General features: G+C 45.6%; 1 protein-coding gene and 1 long non-coding RNA gene across 4 annotated transcripts in view; one reads left to right on the top strand and one right to left on the bottom strand.

Annotated features, from left to right (window-relative positions):
* Positions 1-14,139, bottom strand: part of LOC307215185 — a 371,333-nt gene that overhangs the window by 312,482 nt on the left and 44,712 nt on the right. The window lies entirely within an intron of this gene.
* Positions 1-14,139, top strand: part of LNX2 (ligand of numb-protein X 2) — a 75,395-nt gene that overhangs the window by 49,171 nt on the left and 12,085 nt on the right. For all 3 annotated transcript variants that reach the window (XM_079973740.1, XM_079973741.1, XM_079973742.1), the window contains exons 2-3: positions 6,806-7,299; positions 11,143-11,390. In XM_079973740.1, the coding sequence (XP_079829866.1) occupies positions 6,905-7,299; positions 11,143-11,390 (643 nt within the window). In that variant the 5' untranslated portion in view covers positions 6,806-6,904. The remainder of the gene's footprint in view (positions 1-6,805; positions 7,300-11,142; positions 11,391-14,139) is intronic.

The following is a 14,139-nucleotide window of genomic DNA, read 5'->3' as shown; positions in this document are numbered from 1 at the left end:
AATCTCCAAACCACTTAACTTTCCATTGATTTCAATGGAACTGCTTTGGATAGAAAGATTTTGCTGATGGCAGCTATACAAGGCAATCCTTTTATAACCAATCTTTGGGATAAGTGTGATGATGCATGTTTTTGCACAGAGCAGTGGGTGGTGTATATGATGCCTTGTTCTGGTTGTTGTTTTTTAAAATATTTTTTGATTTTGTGCATAAATAAAAGGCTTACACACAATCATGAATAAATGTAGAATCGATGCGACTAATTTGCTTATGACTAAGTCATCTGGAGGAAGGAATTGCTACTATGGAACAGTTTCCAAACGCAAAAGGAAACATGCCAATGAGAAGCCTCTACAGTGGTACCTCGGATTACAAACACCTCGGGTTACAAACACTTCAGGTTACAGACTCCACTAACCCGGAAGTAGTACCTCGGGTTAAGAACTTTACCTCAGGATGAGAACAGAAATTGCGTGCCTGTGGCGGGTGGCAGCAGGAGGCCCCATTAGCTAAAGTGGTACCTCAGGTTAAGAACGGTTTCAGGTTAAGAACGAACCTTCAGAATGAATTAAGTTTGTAACCAGAGGTACCACTGTATTCCCAAAGCAGTATGATATCCAGGATTACCAGTGGAAATGGGGAGTCCCCAGCTGAACTCGGCCCCAAAATCACTAGGTTGCCTAAGGCAAACTATGGTTCTTTCCGTTTCAGGTCTCCCTTTCCTCCTCTGCAGTAGGGGGCTAATATTACTGCAGTCCCCCACAGCAACGACCTCTAACCACCCCAGACCCCCAGCCACCATCCTGTGTTGCTTTCCCTGTTGCTAGCCTTCCTGTTTAAGACCATGGCTAGTTAACACGTTCCAGGGAGGCGACCTCATTAACATGCAAACGCAAAGCTACTTGGCTGGGACTGACATTTTAATTATCTCCCACCAGTGTGACTTTCTCTCCATCTCATCGTATCGCGTGTTTTATTTCATTAGAAAAGCCAGGGTATTGGCTGTCAGCTATTAATTATGAAACCTATTTATAACAGTAGCCTGTCGACGTGACTTGCTCTTTGTTCCACAAATCAAGTGTGTGTGTATTATTAATGCACTCGGAGCAGGCTTTTTGCTAACCACAGCTAGCGCATTGGAAGCCACGGCAAACTTCGCTCTCCTCCTCAAATTCCCCTCTAAAGCAGTTTTGCCGGCATCAGCCGTAATCGTAGCTAAGACCAACCAGGGTTTCTCTTTAATCAAGAATTTGAAAGTACAGTTTGAAGTCACATAGGAAGCTGTCTGGGACTTACAAAGTGCTGCCAGCCAACACTGAGCTAGAGGAACCAATGGTTACTCAGTCCCAGACAGCTTCCTATGTGACTTCAAACTGTACTTTCAAATTCTTGATTAAGACCAACCAGGGTTTCTCTTTAATCAAGAATTTGAAAGTACAGTTTGAAGTCACATAGGAAGCTGTCTGGGACTAAGTAACCATTGGTTCCTCTAGCTCAGTGTTGGCTGGCAGCACTTTGTAAGTCCCTCTTCACAGGGAATTCTGGGAATGGTACCTCTGTGAGGGGAATGGGTGTTTGTGGACTAACAACTCTCAACACTCTTTGAACCAACTCTAGCTCCCAGAATGCTTTGGGGGAAGCCATGAGTCTTCATAGTGGTATCATAGTGCTTGTTCAAGGAGGCATTGCGGCAAGCAAAAGCACCCAAGAAGGACTCAGAGGAGGGCCAGTGAAGGGTGTGGCTTGCGGAGTGGACATGGTCTGGGAGACTCCCAAAGGCCGGAAAGAGCGCCACATCTGACCCCCAGGCCTGAGGTTTCACATACAGTAGATACCAATGAACTGTCTAACCACAGTTACGGGGTAGGTGTGGATTTTGTTTCAAGGTAAGATAAAGTCTGCAGAGGGAGAGCTCTGGTTTCCTAGCCTGATCTCCTGATATGGCTCATTGTGGATACTGGAGAGCCTTCTTTACCACAGGTTTGAAACAAAAATCCTGGTTTGTATAAAGCTAGCGCTTCCTGGGAAGCTAGCGCTTAGCCTGAGAATTGTAGCTTAGTGTTAGTTAACAAACCAGGAAAATAAACAGAAGATTCGGCTATATAAACACCATACATTTTAAGCTCCTGATTTCCCCTAGAGAAGGCTGGGAAGTGTGTGTGTATTATTAATGCACTCTGAGGAATAAAGCCCATTTCCCAGGATTCTTTGGGGGATGTCATATGACCAGTATTATGTCTGCATTGGTACATAGCACATTGCACAGATAGATGACAGCTGGGAAAGATCAGAAATGAATAATAATAATAATAATAATAATAATAATAATAATAATAATAATTTATTATTTATACCCCGCCCATCTGGCTGAGTTTCCCCAGCCACTCTGGGCGGCTCCCAATCAGTGTTAAAAACAATACAGCATTACATATTAAAAACTTCCCTGAACAGGGCTGCCTTAAGATGTCTTCTGAATGTCAGGTAATTCTTTATCTCTTTGACATCTGATGGGAGGGCGTTCCACAGGTCGGGCGCCACTACCGAGAAGGCCCTCTGCCTTGTTCCCTGTAGCCTCACTTCTCGCAATGAGGGAACCGCCAGAAGGCCCTCGGCGCTGGATCTCAGTGTCCGGGCTGAACGATGGGGGTGGAGATGCTCCTTCAGGTATACAGGACCGAGGCCGTTTAGGGCTTTAAAGGTCAGCACCAACACTTTGAATCGTGCTCGGAAACGTACTGGGAGCCAGTGCAGATCTCTCAGAACCGGTGTTATGTGGTCCCGGCGGCCACTCCCAGTCACCAGTCTAGCTGCCGCATTCTGGATTAATTGCAGTTTCCGGGTCACCTTCAAAGGTAGCCCCACGTAGAGCGCGTTGCAGTAGTCCAAGAGTGAGATAACCAGAGCATGCACCACTCTGGCGAGACAGTCCGCGGGGAGGTAGGGTCTTAGCCTGCGTACCAGGTGGAGCTGGTAGACAGCTGCCCTGGACACAGAGTTAACCTGTGCCTCCATGGACAGCTGTGAGTCCAAAATGACTCCCAGGCTGCGCACCTGGTCCTTCAGGGGCACAGTTACCCCATTCAGGACCAGTGAATCCTCCACACCTGCCCGCCTCCTGTCCCCCAAAAACAGTACTTCTGTCTTGTCAGGATTCAACCTCAATCTGTTAGCCGCCATCCAACCTCCAACCGCCTCCAGGCACTCACACAGGACCTTCACCGCCTTCACTGGTTCTGATTTAAAGGAGAGGTAGAGCTGGGTGTCATCTGCATACTGATGAACACCCAGTCCAAACCCCCTGATGATCTCTCCCAGCGGCTTCATATAGATGTTAAAAAGCATGGGGGAGAGGACGGAACCCTGAGGTACCCCACAAGTGAGGGCCCAAGGGTCTGAACACTCATCCCCCACCACCACTTTCTGAACACGGCCCAGGAGGAAGGAGCGGAACCACTGTATAACAGTGCCCCCAGCTCCCAGCCCCTCTAGACGGTCCAGCAGGATGTTATGGTCGATGGTGTCAAAGGCCGCTGAGAGATCCAGCAGAACTAGGAAACAGCTCTCACCTTTGTCCCTAGCCCGCCGGAGATCATCAACCAGCGCGACCAAGGCAGTTTCAGTCCCATGGTGAGGCCTGAATCCCGATTGGAAGGGATCCAAATGGTCCGTTTCCTCCAGGCGTGCTTGGAGTTGTTCAGCAACCACCCGCTCAATCACCTTGCCCAAGAATGGAAGATTTGAGACTGGGCGATAGTTGGCCAAATTGGCCGGGTCTAAAGATGTTTTTTTAAGGAGCGGTTTAATGACCGCCTCTTTCAGCGGGTCTGGGAAGGCTCCCTCACAGAGGGAAGCATTCACCACCCCGCAAAGCCCATCGCCCAGCCCTTCCCGGCTCGCTTTTATCAGCCAGGATGGGCAAGGATCAAGAAGACAGGTGGTCGGTTTCACTCGTCCAAGCAGCCTGTCCACATCCTCGGAGGTAACAGATTGGAATTGATCCCATATAACAGGACCAGACAGAACTCTAGCACTCTCCCGCCCTGGCCCTGCTCCCACTGTGGAGTCTACTTCCTTCTGAATCTGAGCGATTTTATCTGCAAAAAACTTTGCAAAAGCATTGCAGGAGATCTTGGGGTCCCTACCAGGCCCCGGTGGTACAGGTGGTTCCGATAAACTGCGAACCACCTGAAAAAGTCTCCTGCTGCTGTTTTCTGCAGATGCAATGGAGGCGGCGAAGAAGGCCCTCTTCGCCGTCGCCATTGCCACTTGGTAGGCTCGACGTTGAGCTCTAACCCGTGTCCGGTCTGATTCAGAGTGAGTTTTCCGCCACCGGCGCTCTAGCCGTCTCAACGATTGTTTCATCACCCTCAGCTCCGGGGAGAACCACGGGGCTGTCCGGGCTCCATGCAATCGGAGAGGGCGCTTCGGAGCCAGACAGTCAATAGCCCTGGTTAACTCCGCATTCCAGCGTGCCACCAGGGAATCAGCTGAAAGGCCATCAACTTGGGATAAAGCATCCCCTACCACTCTCTGGAAGACCAAGTATTCTTAAAAGACTGGAATAATTTTCTAACACATTTGAGAGACCACTGTAAACAGTTGAAATCATTGGCCGGAATACAGTGACACTTGTAAAGTAATATGGATTTTGGATACCATGATTATATGATAGATTACAGTAAAAGATTCAGGAAAATGTTTAAAATTGGAACCCAGGGAGGGAGGGAGGGAGGGAGGGAGGGAGGGAGGTCTCAAGGTTCGAAAGAACCACTTTTTTAAGGTTTGAAAATGTTATGTTTATGGTGTGCAATTTTGATGTAAAACTAATAAAAATGTATATATAAAAAAGATAGATGAAAACTGATGTTCCTCTTGAGTTTTGTTTTAAATTAAGATGTTTCTCTTGCCTTTCCATGTCCGCTGCAGCTAACGACAAAATAACAAAACACATTGCAAACCCCAAAAATATGAAAACACAGACATTGCTCATAAGTAGCTGTCATCAAAACCGTGTGTGTTTGTGTGTGTGTAGATAATAGAGCGCACAGAGTTTTAATTGCTAATCACTGAGATAGACAAACTTTCCACATATGCGTTTGGCTTTTGATATTGCTGACTATAAAATGCATAACAGGGCCGGGTGGTAGTTGTGGAAATGGAGCCAAATGTCTCTGCACGTATGTTCGTGTTTCCTCCTGTTTTAAAAGACAGGTTTGATGAATGGGGTCTTCTAACCTCTAATACACAATAGGAGCATTTGTTTTGTGCTAAGTCAATGAAATGAATTGTTTTTGTTTTGAGCTTAAGTGCTCCTGCTGCCCCATGTAGCCTCGCTTGTAGCCAAAAAAGCACATAATAGCTGATGCATAGCACTGGAAAATGTTTTTGTTGTGGGAAAATAAAGGGCCAAGCGCTAGGCCTTCCCATTTCCGTATAATGTTTTGGAACGAGTGTTCTGTGACACCATTGGAGCGTTGGAAAAGTACAGAATGTGGTGCCTCTGTGTGACAAATTCAGCTATGATTCTTTTTACAGCAAACCTCTAGCTCTTAACAGCTGTCAAGGAATGTTTAAAAGTGTGCAGGCAATGCCAGGAGCCAGAAGAGAACATTTCCAGCTGTTGGGAGTGGGTTTCAGTATCCAACATAGCCTAGAACTGAACTACAGCTTACGTGCAAATACGTGAAAGAAAATCCTGGCAGCCTCTTGTAAGGAAAAGCAGCTTTGGAAAGTTGAGTTACTGGAAGTACGGAAATGTGCGCACACTGCTGCTGCTCTGTTCTGAATCACACACACGCAAAGGGGGCTGTTTTCATGGAACGTGTAGATAGGCCCCTATTGCCTCCCTAACACACCAGAACAAATGATGTAAATAGTAAACAATTTCACGATATTATCCAGAATAAGACTAACCATGGAAATCATGCATAGCATGCAGAAGGTGGACAGAGAAAAGATTTTCTCCCTCTCTCATAACACAAGAACTCGTTGGCATCCAATGAAGCCAAATGATCAGTCCAAATAAAAGGAAATACTTCTCCTGCAGGAGGCAGTGATAGCCACTAACTTTGATGGCTTTAAAAGAGGATCGGAGGAGAGGGCTGTTGATCTATGATGGCTCTGCTTTGCTTCCACAATTGAAGCAGTAATGTTCCTGAATACCAGTAGCTGGAAAATGCAAGGAAGGAGAGTCCTGTTTGCGGGCTTCCCTCAGGCATTTTGTTGGCCACTGTGAGAACAGGAAGGTGGAGCCAGCAGGCTTCTCTTATGTTCTTTATGTTAAAACTGCTCATTTTGCATAATGTGAAACGGGTTGTTGCAGTCAGCTTTTATTGGCGCAGAAACTGGGTTACATGGACATCTAATTTTAATTCAGTTTTTATGTTTGTGGTACACACACACACCAATTTCATGCCCCCATTTTCAGGGTACAAAAGTGGTGGAGGATTTCAGTGGCGGGGTGCGGACAAAATCTGCTGGTGCTCTTTTCCCTCCTGATGGCCACCATTTTGGTCGCCCCCAAAGGCTGGTGGCAATATCATTTTGGAGTGGTAGAATAGCAGCTACCAGTGGGAGGAACTAGTTGAAGATCTGTATGTTGCCCATAGCCAGCCATGGAATTTGCACCCTGCCCCCAAAATGCAAAAATAGGGAAGCAGAACAATTTCCCCCTCTAGATTCAGCCAGAGGTTGAGCTCAAGTTTAGTACACACAGCAGTGCTGAACACAGTTTCTCTTGCATCAGGTCTTCTTGCTCACTCTTTCAGTGAATCTCAATAATGATTATTATCTTTTTTACTTTTTCAGAAAAATGACTCTTTGCTAAACAGAAAAAAATCATGAACAAATAAAACCTCTACAAGAAAGTTCTCCATTGACGAGGAGGCCAAACCGGAGTGCTTTATAATGGGCACCACAAACGAGGAGATGGTCTCGGTGGAGCAGAACTTGAACCCTCTGTGCTTTGAATGTGGCCAACAGCATTGGACAAGGGAGAACCACTTGTACAATTATCAGAACGATGTAGACGATGACTTGGTCTGCCATATTTGCCTTCAGCCCTTGCTACAGCCATTAGACACCCCTTGCGGCCACACATTCTGCTATAAGTGCCTACGGAACTTCCTGCAGGAGAAGGATTTCTGCCCTCTGGACCGCAAACGGCTCCATTTTAAGTTGTGCAAAAAATCCAGTATCCTCGTCCACAAACTGCTTGACAAACTCTTGGTGTTGTGCCCCTTTTCTTCAGCGTGCGAGGAAGTGATGCAGCGGTGTGACCTGGAAGCACACCTCAAAAACAGGTAAGTAGGAAAGGCCATCCACCAGTGATAACTTAGAAGTTCTGCATCTTTCAGTCGCATTTGAAAAGTGTGGGATTGAACCGTCAAGACTAACATGCTTATATGCCATAAATGTCAATGTGAGTTGAAGTATGCTTTTCTTTCTCTGGATTTCGTATGTATGTGTTTTGGACTGAAACACTTTGCCTTTTTAGGGGTGTTGTTCATTTATTAATTTGTGTTGTTGTTGTTGTTTAAACACACCTCACTTCTTATTGCACAGCAATCCCAGGTCATGATACAATCAATAAAACAATTTTAAACTACAGTACTGGCAATAACATCCTAAAGCAAGGGTGTTCAGGGTTAATCCTCTCAGACTTTCCTTCACTTGAGTAAGGCACTGAAAAACCTGGACAGACCTCTCAAAAGCAAGCCTGGTGCCAACTATACTACCATCAAGATCAGGTTTTTTTCTAGAGGCTCACCTGCTGTGGGGAGAAGTCAGCTACACCCTCTGGGTGAATTTATGAACCATGTTGGCCCCTGATAAGCCTAGGCTCATGGCGTATCATGAGCTATTGGGAACAAGCTGCATACTAATGCTTTCTGCCCAATCTTCTACTTCACTCCTCCCTGGGCACAAGGAGGAGGCGGGAGGGAAACAGGAAGCAACAGTTAAGTTTGGTCTCCCACAATGTCCAAATCCAAGATTGTGGTTTGTGTCTCCCCAACAAGCTGGTAGTCATATACCAAAAGCAAAACATGGTTTAGGGCTGGCTAGCTAGCCTGACTTGTTAGGGAGAACTAAACCATGATTCCGGGTTCAGGTGTCATGGGAAGTCAAGCATAATTGTGGGCGTCCAAGCTTTTTCTCCCACTCGAGCTAGGGGAGGGACAAAGAAGAAGCAAGCACCCACCAGTTTGCTTGTTCCCAATAAATCACAATAAGCCTGCAACTCTGGGTCACCGCAATCTGTGAACAAGGCCTATGCTGTCTCTGCAGTCCACCCAGGAGAAAATGAATGTCATCCATGGTTATCATTAGAAATCCAGGAAGCTGCCTTATACCAAGTACGAGCATTGTTCCATCTAGCTCAGGATTTACACTCTCCAGGGTTTTAGGCAGGAGAGTCCTGCTTAGCCCTACCTGGAGATTCCAGAGATTGAGCCTGGGACTTCATGCATGCAAAGCATGTCTGTGCGCCATGTCCCTTCCCAAATGCCATCATTACCATGCCATTTTCAACATGTAAAATGTTATAAGCTGCAATCCTATACACACTTTAACCTGTGCGACTAATACCTTCTGAATTGAGAGTGGGCTTCAAGAAGTGTAGCTGCAACCTGTCGTTCCTGTTTGCAGATGGGAAACTGAGGTGGGAAACCTGAGATCTGTCGATTGCCCAAATTCACCCCAGTGAATCTGTATGTGTTCAGGCTTGCAGTCTTACCTTCCAGGTCCAAGGCCGCACTCGCTATTATTCTGAACCACCGGGAACTAGAACAGACTCGACTGGCCTTGGCCTTGCAGTCATTCTGGCTCAAACCCGGTAGTTTCTATTGACAAAATAATCTGCTTCATTTAAGCATAAAAGATGAATGAAATGTCAATGTAACCCTGAGGCAGCTCTGGAGCGTGTGGCGAATCTCCGAGCTAGCTCAACAAGGAGATTAGAAGAATGGGGCACAAATGTAATTATTTCCTGGTCACTAACCCCGCCCCCAATATTACCCTATTGCCTCATTAGCATCCCATTGATTTATCAGATTTTCAGGTTCAGCAAGTTCTCTTGAGAGCCACAGGCCCCCTCAGAGCACTTTGAGCTCCTCTGAAATGAGCCAGCTTAAGTCTTGGGTGGACTTTTAATTCCCTAGCATGTGACATTTCAAAACCTTCTTAAATGTTTAATAGTCCTTTGGAATGCACTTTGCCAAAAAGTCAATTATTGAACAGAGGACCAAGATTGTTCTACGGGACTCAGCCGAGCTTTCATCTGATTCTTTCCAAGTGTTCAGCAAAACCATACAGATGTCGAAGATAGGCATAGCAACTCAGCATATAGTGCAGCGTTCAACAAGGGTGGCAACTTTGCTGAATCATTTGCAGGAGGTGGGGTGGAGAGTCATGGCGCTGTCTGGGTGCATCCGGTCACATCAGACCACACACCCACCCTGGGCTGGGGCTCTGCTGGACACTTGGTACCTAACAGAGATCTCTGGGATTTGTGTAGTGCAGGAGTGGGGGACCTTTGGCTCTCCAGATGTTGCTGAGCTAAAACTCCCATCAGCTCCAGTTAGTTCAGTAACATCTGGAGGGCCAAAGGTGCCCTGGCACAATCAGTGCTGTTTGCAGAATTTAAGGTCCAGTGGGTTGGATTCAAGGTAAGTTGAATTTAGGCCATGGTTGGAAATCAGTTAGTCATGGCTTAAGACCAAGTGATTTCAATATTAACCAAGTTCCATTTAGCTGGGATCCAGACCCTTATTTCCCATACCAAGCTATATCATGTGTGTGTGTGTGTGTGTGTGTGTGTGTGTGTGTGTGAGAGAGAGAGAGAGAGAGAGAGAGAGAGAAAGATTCCACCCTTGTGCAGTTTGTTTAGTACTGGAATCCCTTCAAATTATTTTTTGTGGTGGACACATGGCAATCTCTGCCTTGTCGTCATTTGTGTATGTTTTAATGACGATGCAGTTGCTTTAAGCAAAAGTTGTTCATTGACTTCAGAATACCTGTTCTAAGGCATTCCAGTTCACCCTTGGGATTTGGCAGTCTGTGACATCATAACAGGTCAACCAATGACAGCAGAGGAGCACAAGTGGTAGAAACAAAAGAGGACCGAACAGATCAGTGGCTGAGGAATGCAGGATATTTAGGGGTGGGGAATACCAAAACAACCAAACATCAATTTTCTATTATTTGTCACTGTGAGATACTGTCCACATGGCCACCCATTTTGACTTGTGCATATTACTTGTCAGGGCTTCTCCCCCCCCCCTAGAAAAAGAGGTGGTGGAACTTGCTGAGCACCCACCATAAATTGATTTGAGAGAAGACTGCTCCAACTTATATTTGATCTTTGGAGTCAGAGTTTGATGCATACATGTAATACAAAGGCGATGGAGCAGACATCATACTCAGCTCATTCCCCAGCTCCCTGCCCCTTGTGCCCACATCATTCCTCTAAAAGTTTAAGCTAACCCTGGACTGGATTACAAGGATAGTTCAGTTTGGGATGTACCACTGAGGAAGAGTGGAAGGATTAGGGTTTCAAAAGCACATGTATCAGTCGGTAGGAGGTACAAGTCAATGATCACCCAGCAGGAGTCACTGAGTCCCAGCCAAAAAGGTTGCTCTCCTTTTGTTGTTGTTCCTTGTCTGACAAAGAAGGGCTTTCATGTTACTCTTTCCATACCTTTCATCTAAAAAATATAAGGAAGATTTAACATTCAGGTAGGGAATCCCAATCTTTGGACAACACCTATATCTGAAGTCATGAGATGGAAAAGGTTCTTTATCAAAAGACTAGCTAATAACTGCCCTTCTCCAAAATAACACTATAACTCAGCCCCTGCCAACCTGGTGCCCTCCATATGTTTTGGACTACAACTTCCATCAGCTCTGCTGGCAGGTGCTGATGGGATTTGTAGTCCAAAATATTTGGCGAGCACCAGGTCAGCAGAGGCTGCTGTAACTATTTAGCAGAGATGTCTGTTTGGAGAGTGTGTGTGACATGGATTGCTACTCAGCTGGATCGCAAGCAAGACTCCAGATTAGTCAACCAAAAGCTTTGCCTTTTTTGTCCAGACATTTTGTGAGCCTCCTTATATCTATGTGAAGACATTGTTGTGTTTTGTCCTTAGGTGTCCTGGGGCTTCCCACCGAAGAGCTGCCTTGGAGAGAAGAAAAAACAGCAAATTGCAGGCAGACGCGGAGAGCGAGAATGAGAACAGCATGATAGATCGCCCAGGTTCTCAGTCTCCTGACGCAGAGCATTCTGGGACAGGAACAGCACCAGCAGAGCAGAACATTACATCAGCAACTGTCCCTGTGTGGACAGATGAGTCTGGCCTTGACAACCCTGCCTTTGAGGAGAACACAGGAGCTGACAGTATGTTCTGTTTCTCTTTTGACATCCTGTTTGTTCTGCCTGTATTAAACCTTGAAACGTAGGAAGCCCCCAAGCCAGATTTATTCTTGCATGCAATCATTTTCATGGTCAACTTTTTCCAGTTGCTTGTTATTTTTTAAACCCTTTCTCTCTCATTCTCACTCTGAAGTAGTTAGGGCTGCAAACCATGGTTTGAGAAATACTTTAATTAATTGGGCTTTAAAAAAAAATCTACCTGGTTAATCGGGTCACCTTTTTAAGTAATCAAGAAAAAAAATGAATTGATAAATCTAATCATAATCAGCTCACTGAGCTCAGAATTTTGCCTTAGAAGGGTTCAAATACCATTCAGGAAAGAAAATTAAGAGAGAGAGATTGATTGCCAAGCCAAAGGTCCTTCCGGAATATGCTGGGATTTGAACCAACATCTCCTAAGACTTAAGAGTGACATGATGTTTGAAATTCATCCTAGTGTACTGTTTATGCACATGTGAATAACTGTACAGTGGTACCTCAGGTTACAGACGCTTCAGGTTACAGATGCTTCAGGTTACAGACTCCGCTAACCCCGAAATAGTACCTCGGGTTAAGAACTTTGCTTCAGGATGAGAACAGAAATCGTGCAGCGGTGGCAGCGGGAGGCCCCATTAGCTAAAGTGGTGCCTCAGGTTAAGAACAGACCTCCAGAACGAATTAAGTTCTTAACCTGAGGTACCACTGTAGTGCTATTTTGGAAGCAGAGTGAATTGGGCACCTCAGGCAGCCAGGTGATTTGGGGTATCATAAGAGCAGACCAAAGGCTCATCTGGCTCAGCATCCTGTTCTCAGAGTAGCCAACCAGATGCCGTGGGGAACCCTGCAAGCAGGACCCTCCTGCAGTTTGCAGCAACTGGCATTCAGAAGTGTACCACCATAGCTGCCACCAAAGTAGAATATACCATTTGGGTCGTCGTCCCCCCACCTCAGTGGAGCCTTCTAAAATTGATCTGGGATGATGGAAATGCTCCACAAAGCGGTGCATAGCTCAGCGCACTGTATGGCCTTTGCTGTCAGTGCACTGAGTATTCCAGTAAGCATTTTCTAGAGCAGGCCTGCCCAGCCAAGACAGACAGACAGATGCAGAAGTGTAGGGCATTATTAGAGAAGATAAAACATTATCCAAGGATGCAGATTGATGCCCATGCAAAACCATGGATCTCCATTCAGCCTCCCTGCACTTTCCTTTGAAGTATCCATGCGATTTGCCATCTATCTATCACGGTGACCACAGTGGCAACTTGGAGAAATGCCCTCTGGCACCTACACAAGTTGGTACGTAGCCATCGGATTCATCCAGGCTTGCTTACATAACCCAAGGGTAACCATAGCACTTACTTTGCACTTTGTTTCCTAGATTGAGCACCTCACCTTGGGCTTTCATCCTGCAGTTTATTTCACTAGATTGCATCTGTTCCTCCTGCCCAAGTCACTGTCAGTTCAGCTTTAGCCCAACTGGTTGTAGGAACTTCTTTTACAGCTTCCACCAAGGTCCATCTTGTCCAGCCTTTCCTAGCCTGGTACCCTCCAGATGTTGCTTTACTCTGGCTCACATCTGTCCCAGCCAGCATGGGGAGTGGCCAGGGAAGGTTGTCCAAACCGCCTGGAGGGGTTGAGATTCGGAAACGCTGGTCCAACAATCAGCTGCCTTCAGGAGTTGTAGCAGCAGAGCGTTAGACTTCTCTCACTCTCTGTCTACCCCAGCATGTGGTGGTATTCAGAAGAATAGTGCCTCCGAACATGAATAAATTACTTCATTTTCACGGCTAGTAGCCATTCATTGGCTTGGCTCCCATGACTTTTCCTAATCCTTTCTTTAAGTCAGGGTTTGGGAACCTATGGCGTTCCAAATGTTGTTGGCCTCTAACTTCTATCATCTACACCCAGTATTGCACAGTGCTCAGGACAATGGAAGTTGCAGTACAGCAACACATGGAGGGCCACAGGTTTCCCACCCCTGGTTTAAAGCCATTTGAGCTAGCGATGCAGCTGACATTAGGAAGCTTTTCATTTGGTTTTTTAAAATGTATTTATTCATGGCATTTTTCTACTGCCCATTCCTCAATGTGGTTTAGAAAAGTTATGAATCAATAAAATAATGCATAGATATACATATTAAAAACAATACCTATCTGTGTTAAAACAATGTCTATACAGTCAACGTAAAGCTATTAGAAACCAGCACAAAACCAGCATAAAATCAATATAAAACCAACCAGAAAGCAGCGTAAGAGAAAAACAATTAGCGCCACAGAGGTAAAAAAATACATTAAAAATACAACTAAAAAGGCTCCCCATCATCCATTGAAGGGTATTGGTGGTTGCTGCTTCTGAATAATGAAACCCTAGTGTGAAAATATGAAATCTCTCTTTTAATGCAGTTATGGGAAGGATAGTTTGTAATTCCTCCCCTCTTAATGTGCTTCCTCTTAAGCACTGTGTTTTCTGCAGATATCATCAAACATCTTGTTAAAATTAGATTCCCCATTATCAACTCTCAGCTATCAGATGTTTTTCTACCAAAAAAAAAAAAAGGAAACTGAATAATACCAGCATTTACCTGCAGTTACCCTATGGTAATGTTTCAGTCTGGGGTTTTAGAGAGGAAGCGAAGTCTTATCAGAGAGGAAAGGAGTTCTTCCGCTTCCCCTTCCTAGAGTGGCGTGCAATCTGGTCAGCCACTCATGAGCATCCCATGTTCGTTACAGTTGGC

The sequence above is a fragment of the Podarcis cretensis genome (assembly GCF_951804945.1).
Source record: "Podarcis cretensis genome assembly, chromosome: 4".
Taxonomy (NCBI): domain Eukaryota; kingdom Metazoa; phylum Chordata; class Lepidosauria; order Squamata; family Lacertidae; genus Podarcis; species Podarcis cretensis.
Note: the sequence above shows the minus strand (reverse complement) of the source record. Positions and strands in the feature narration are given on the sequence as shown.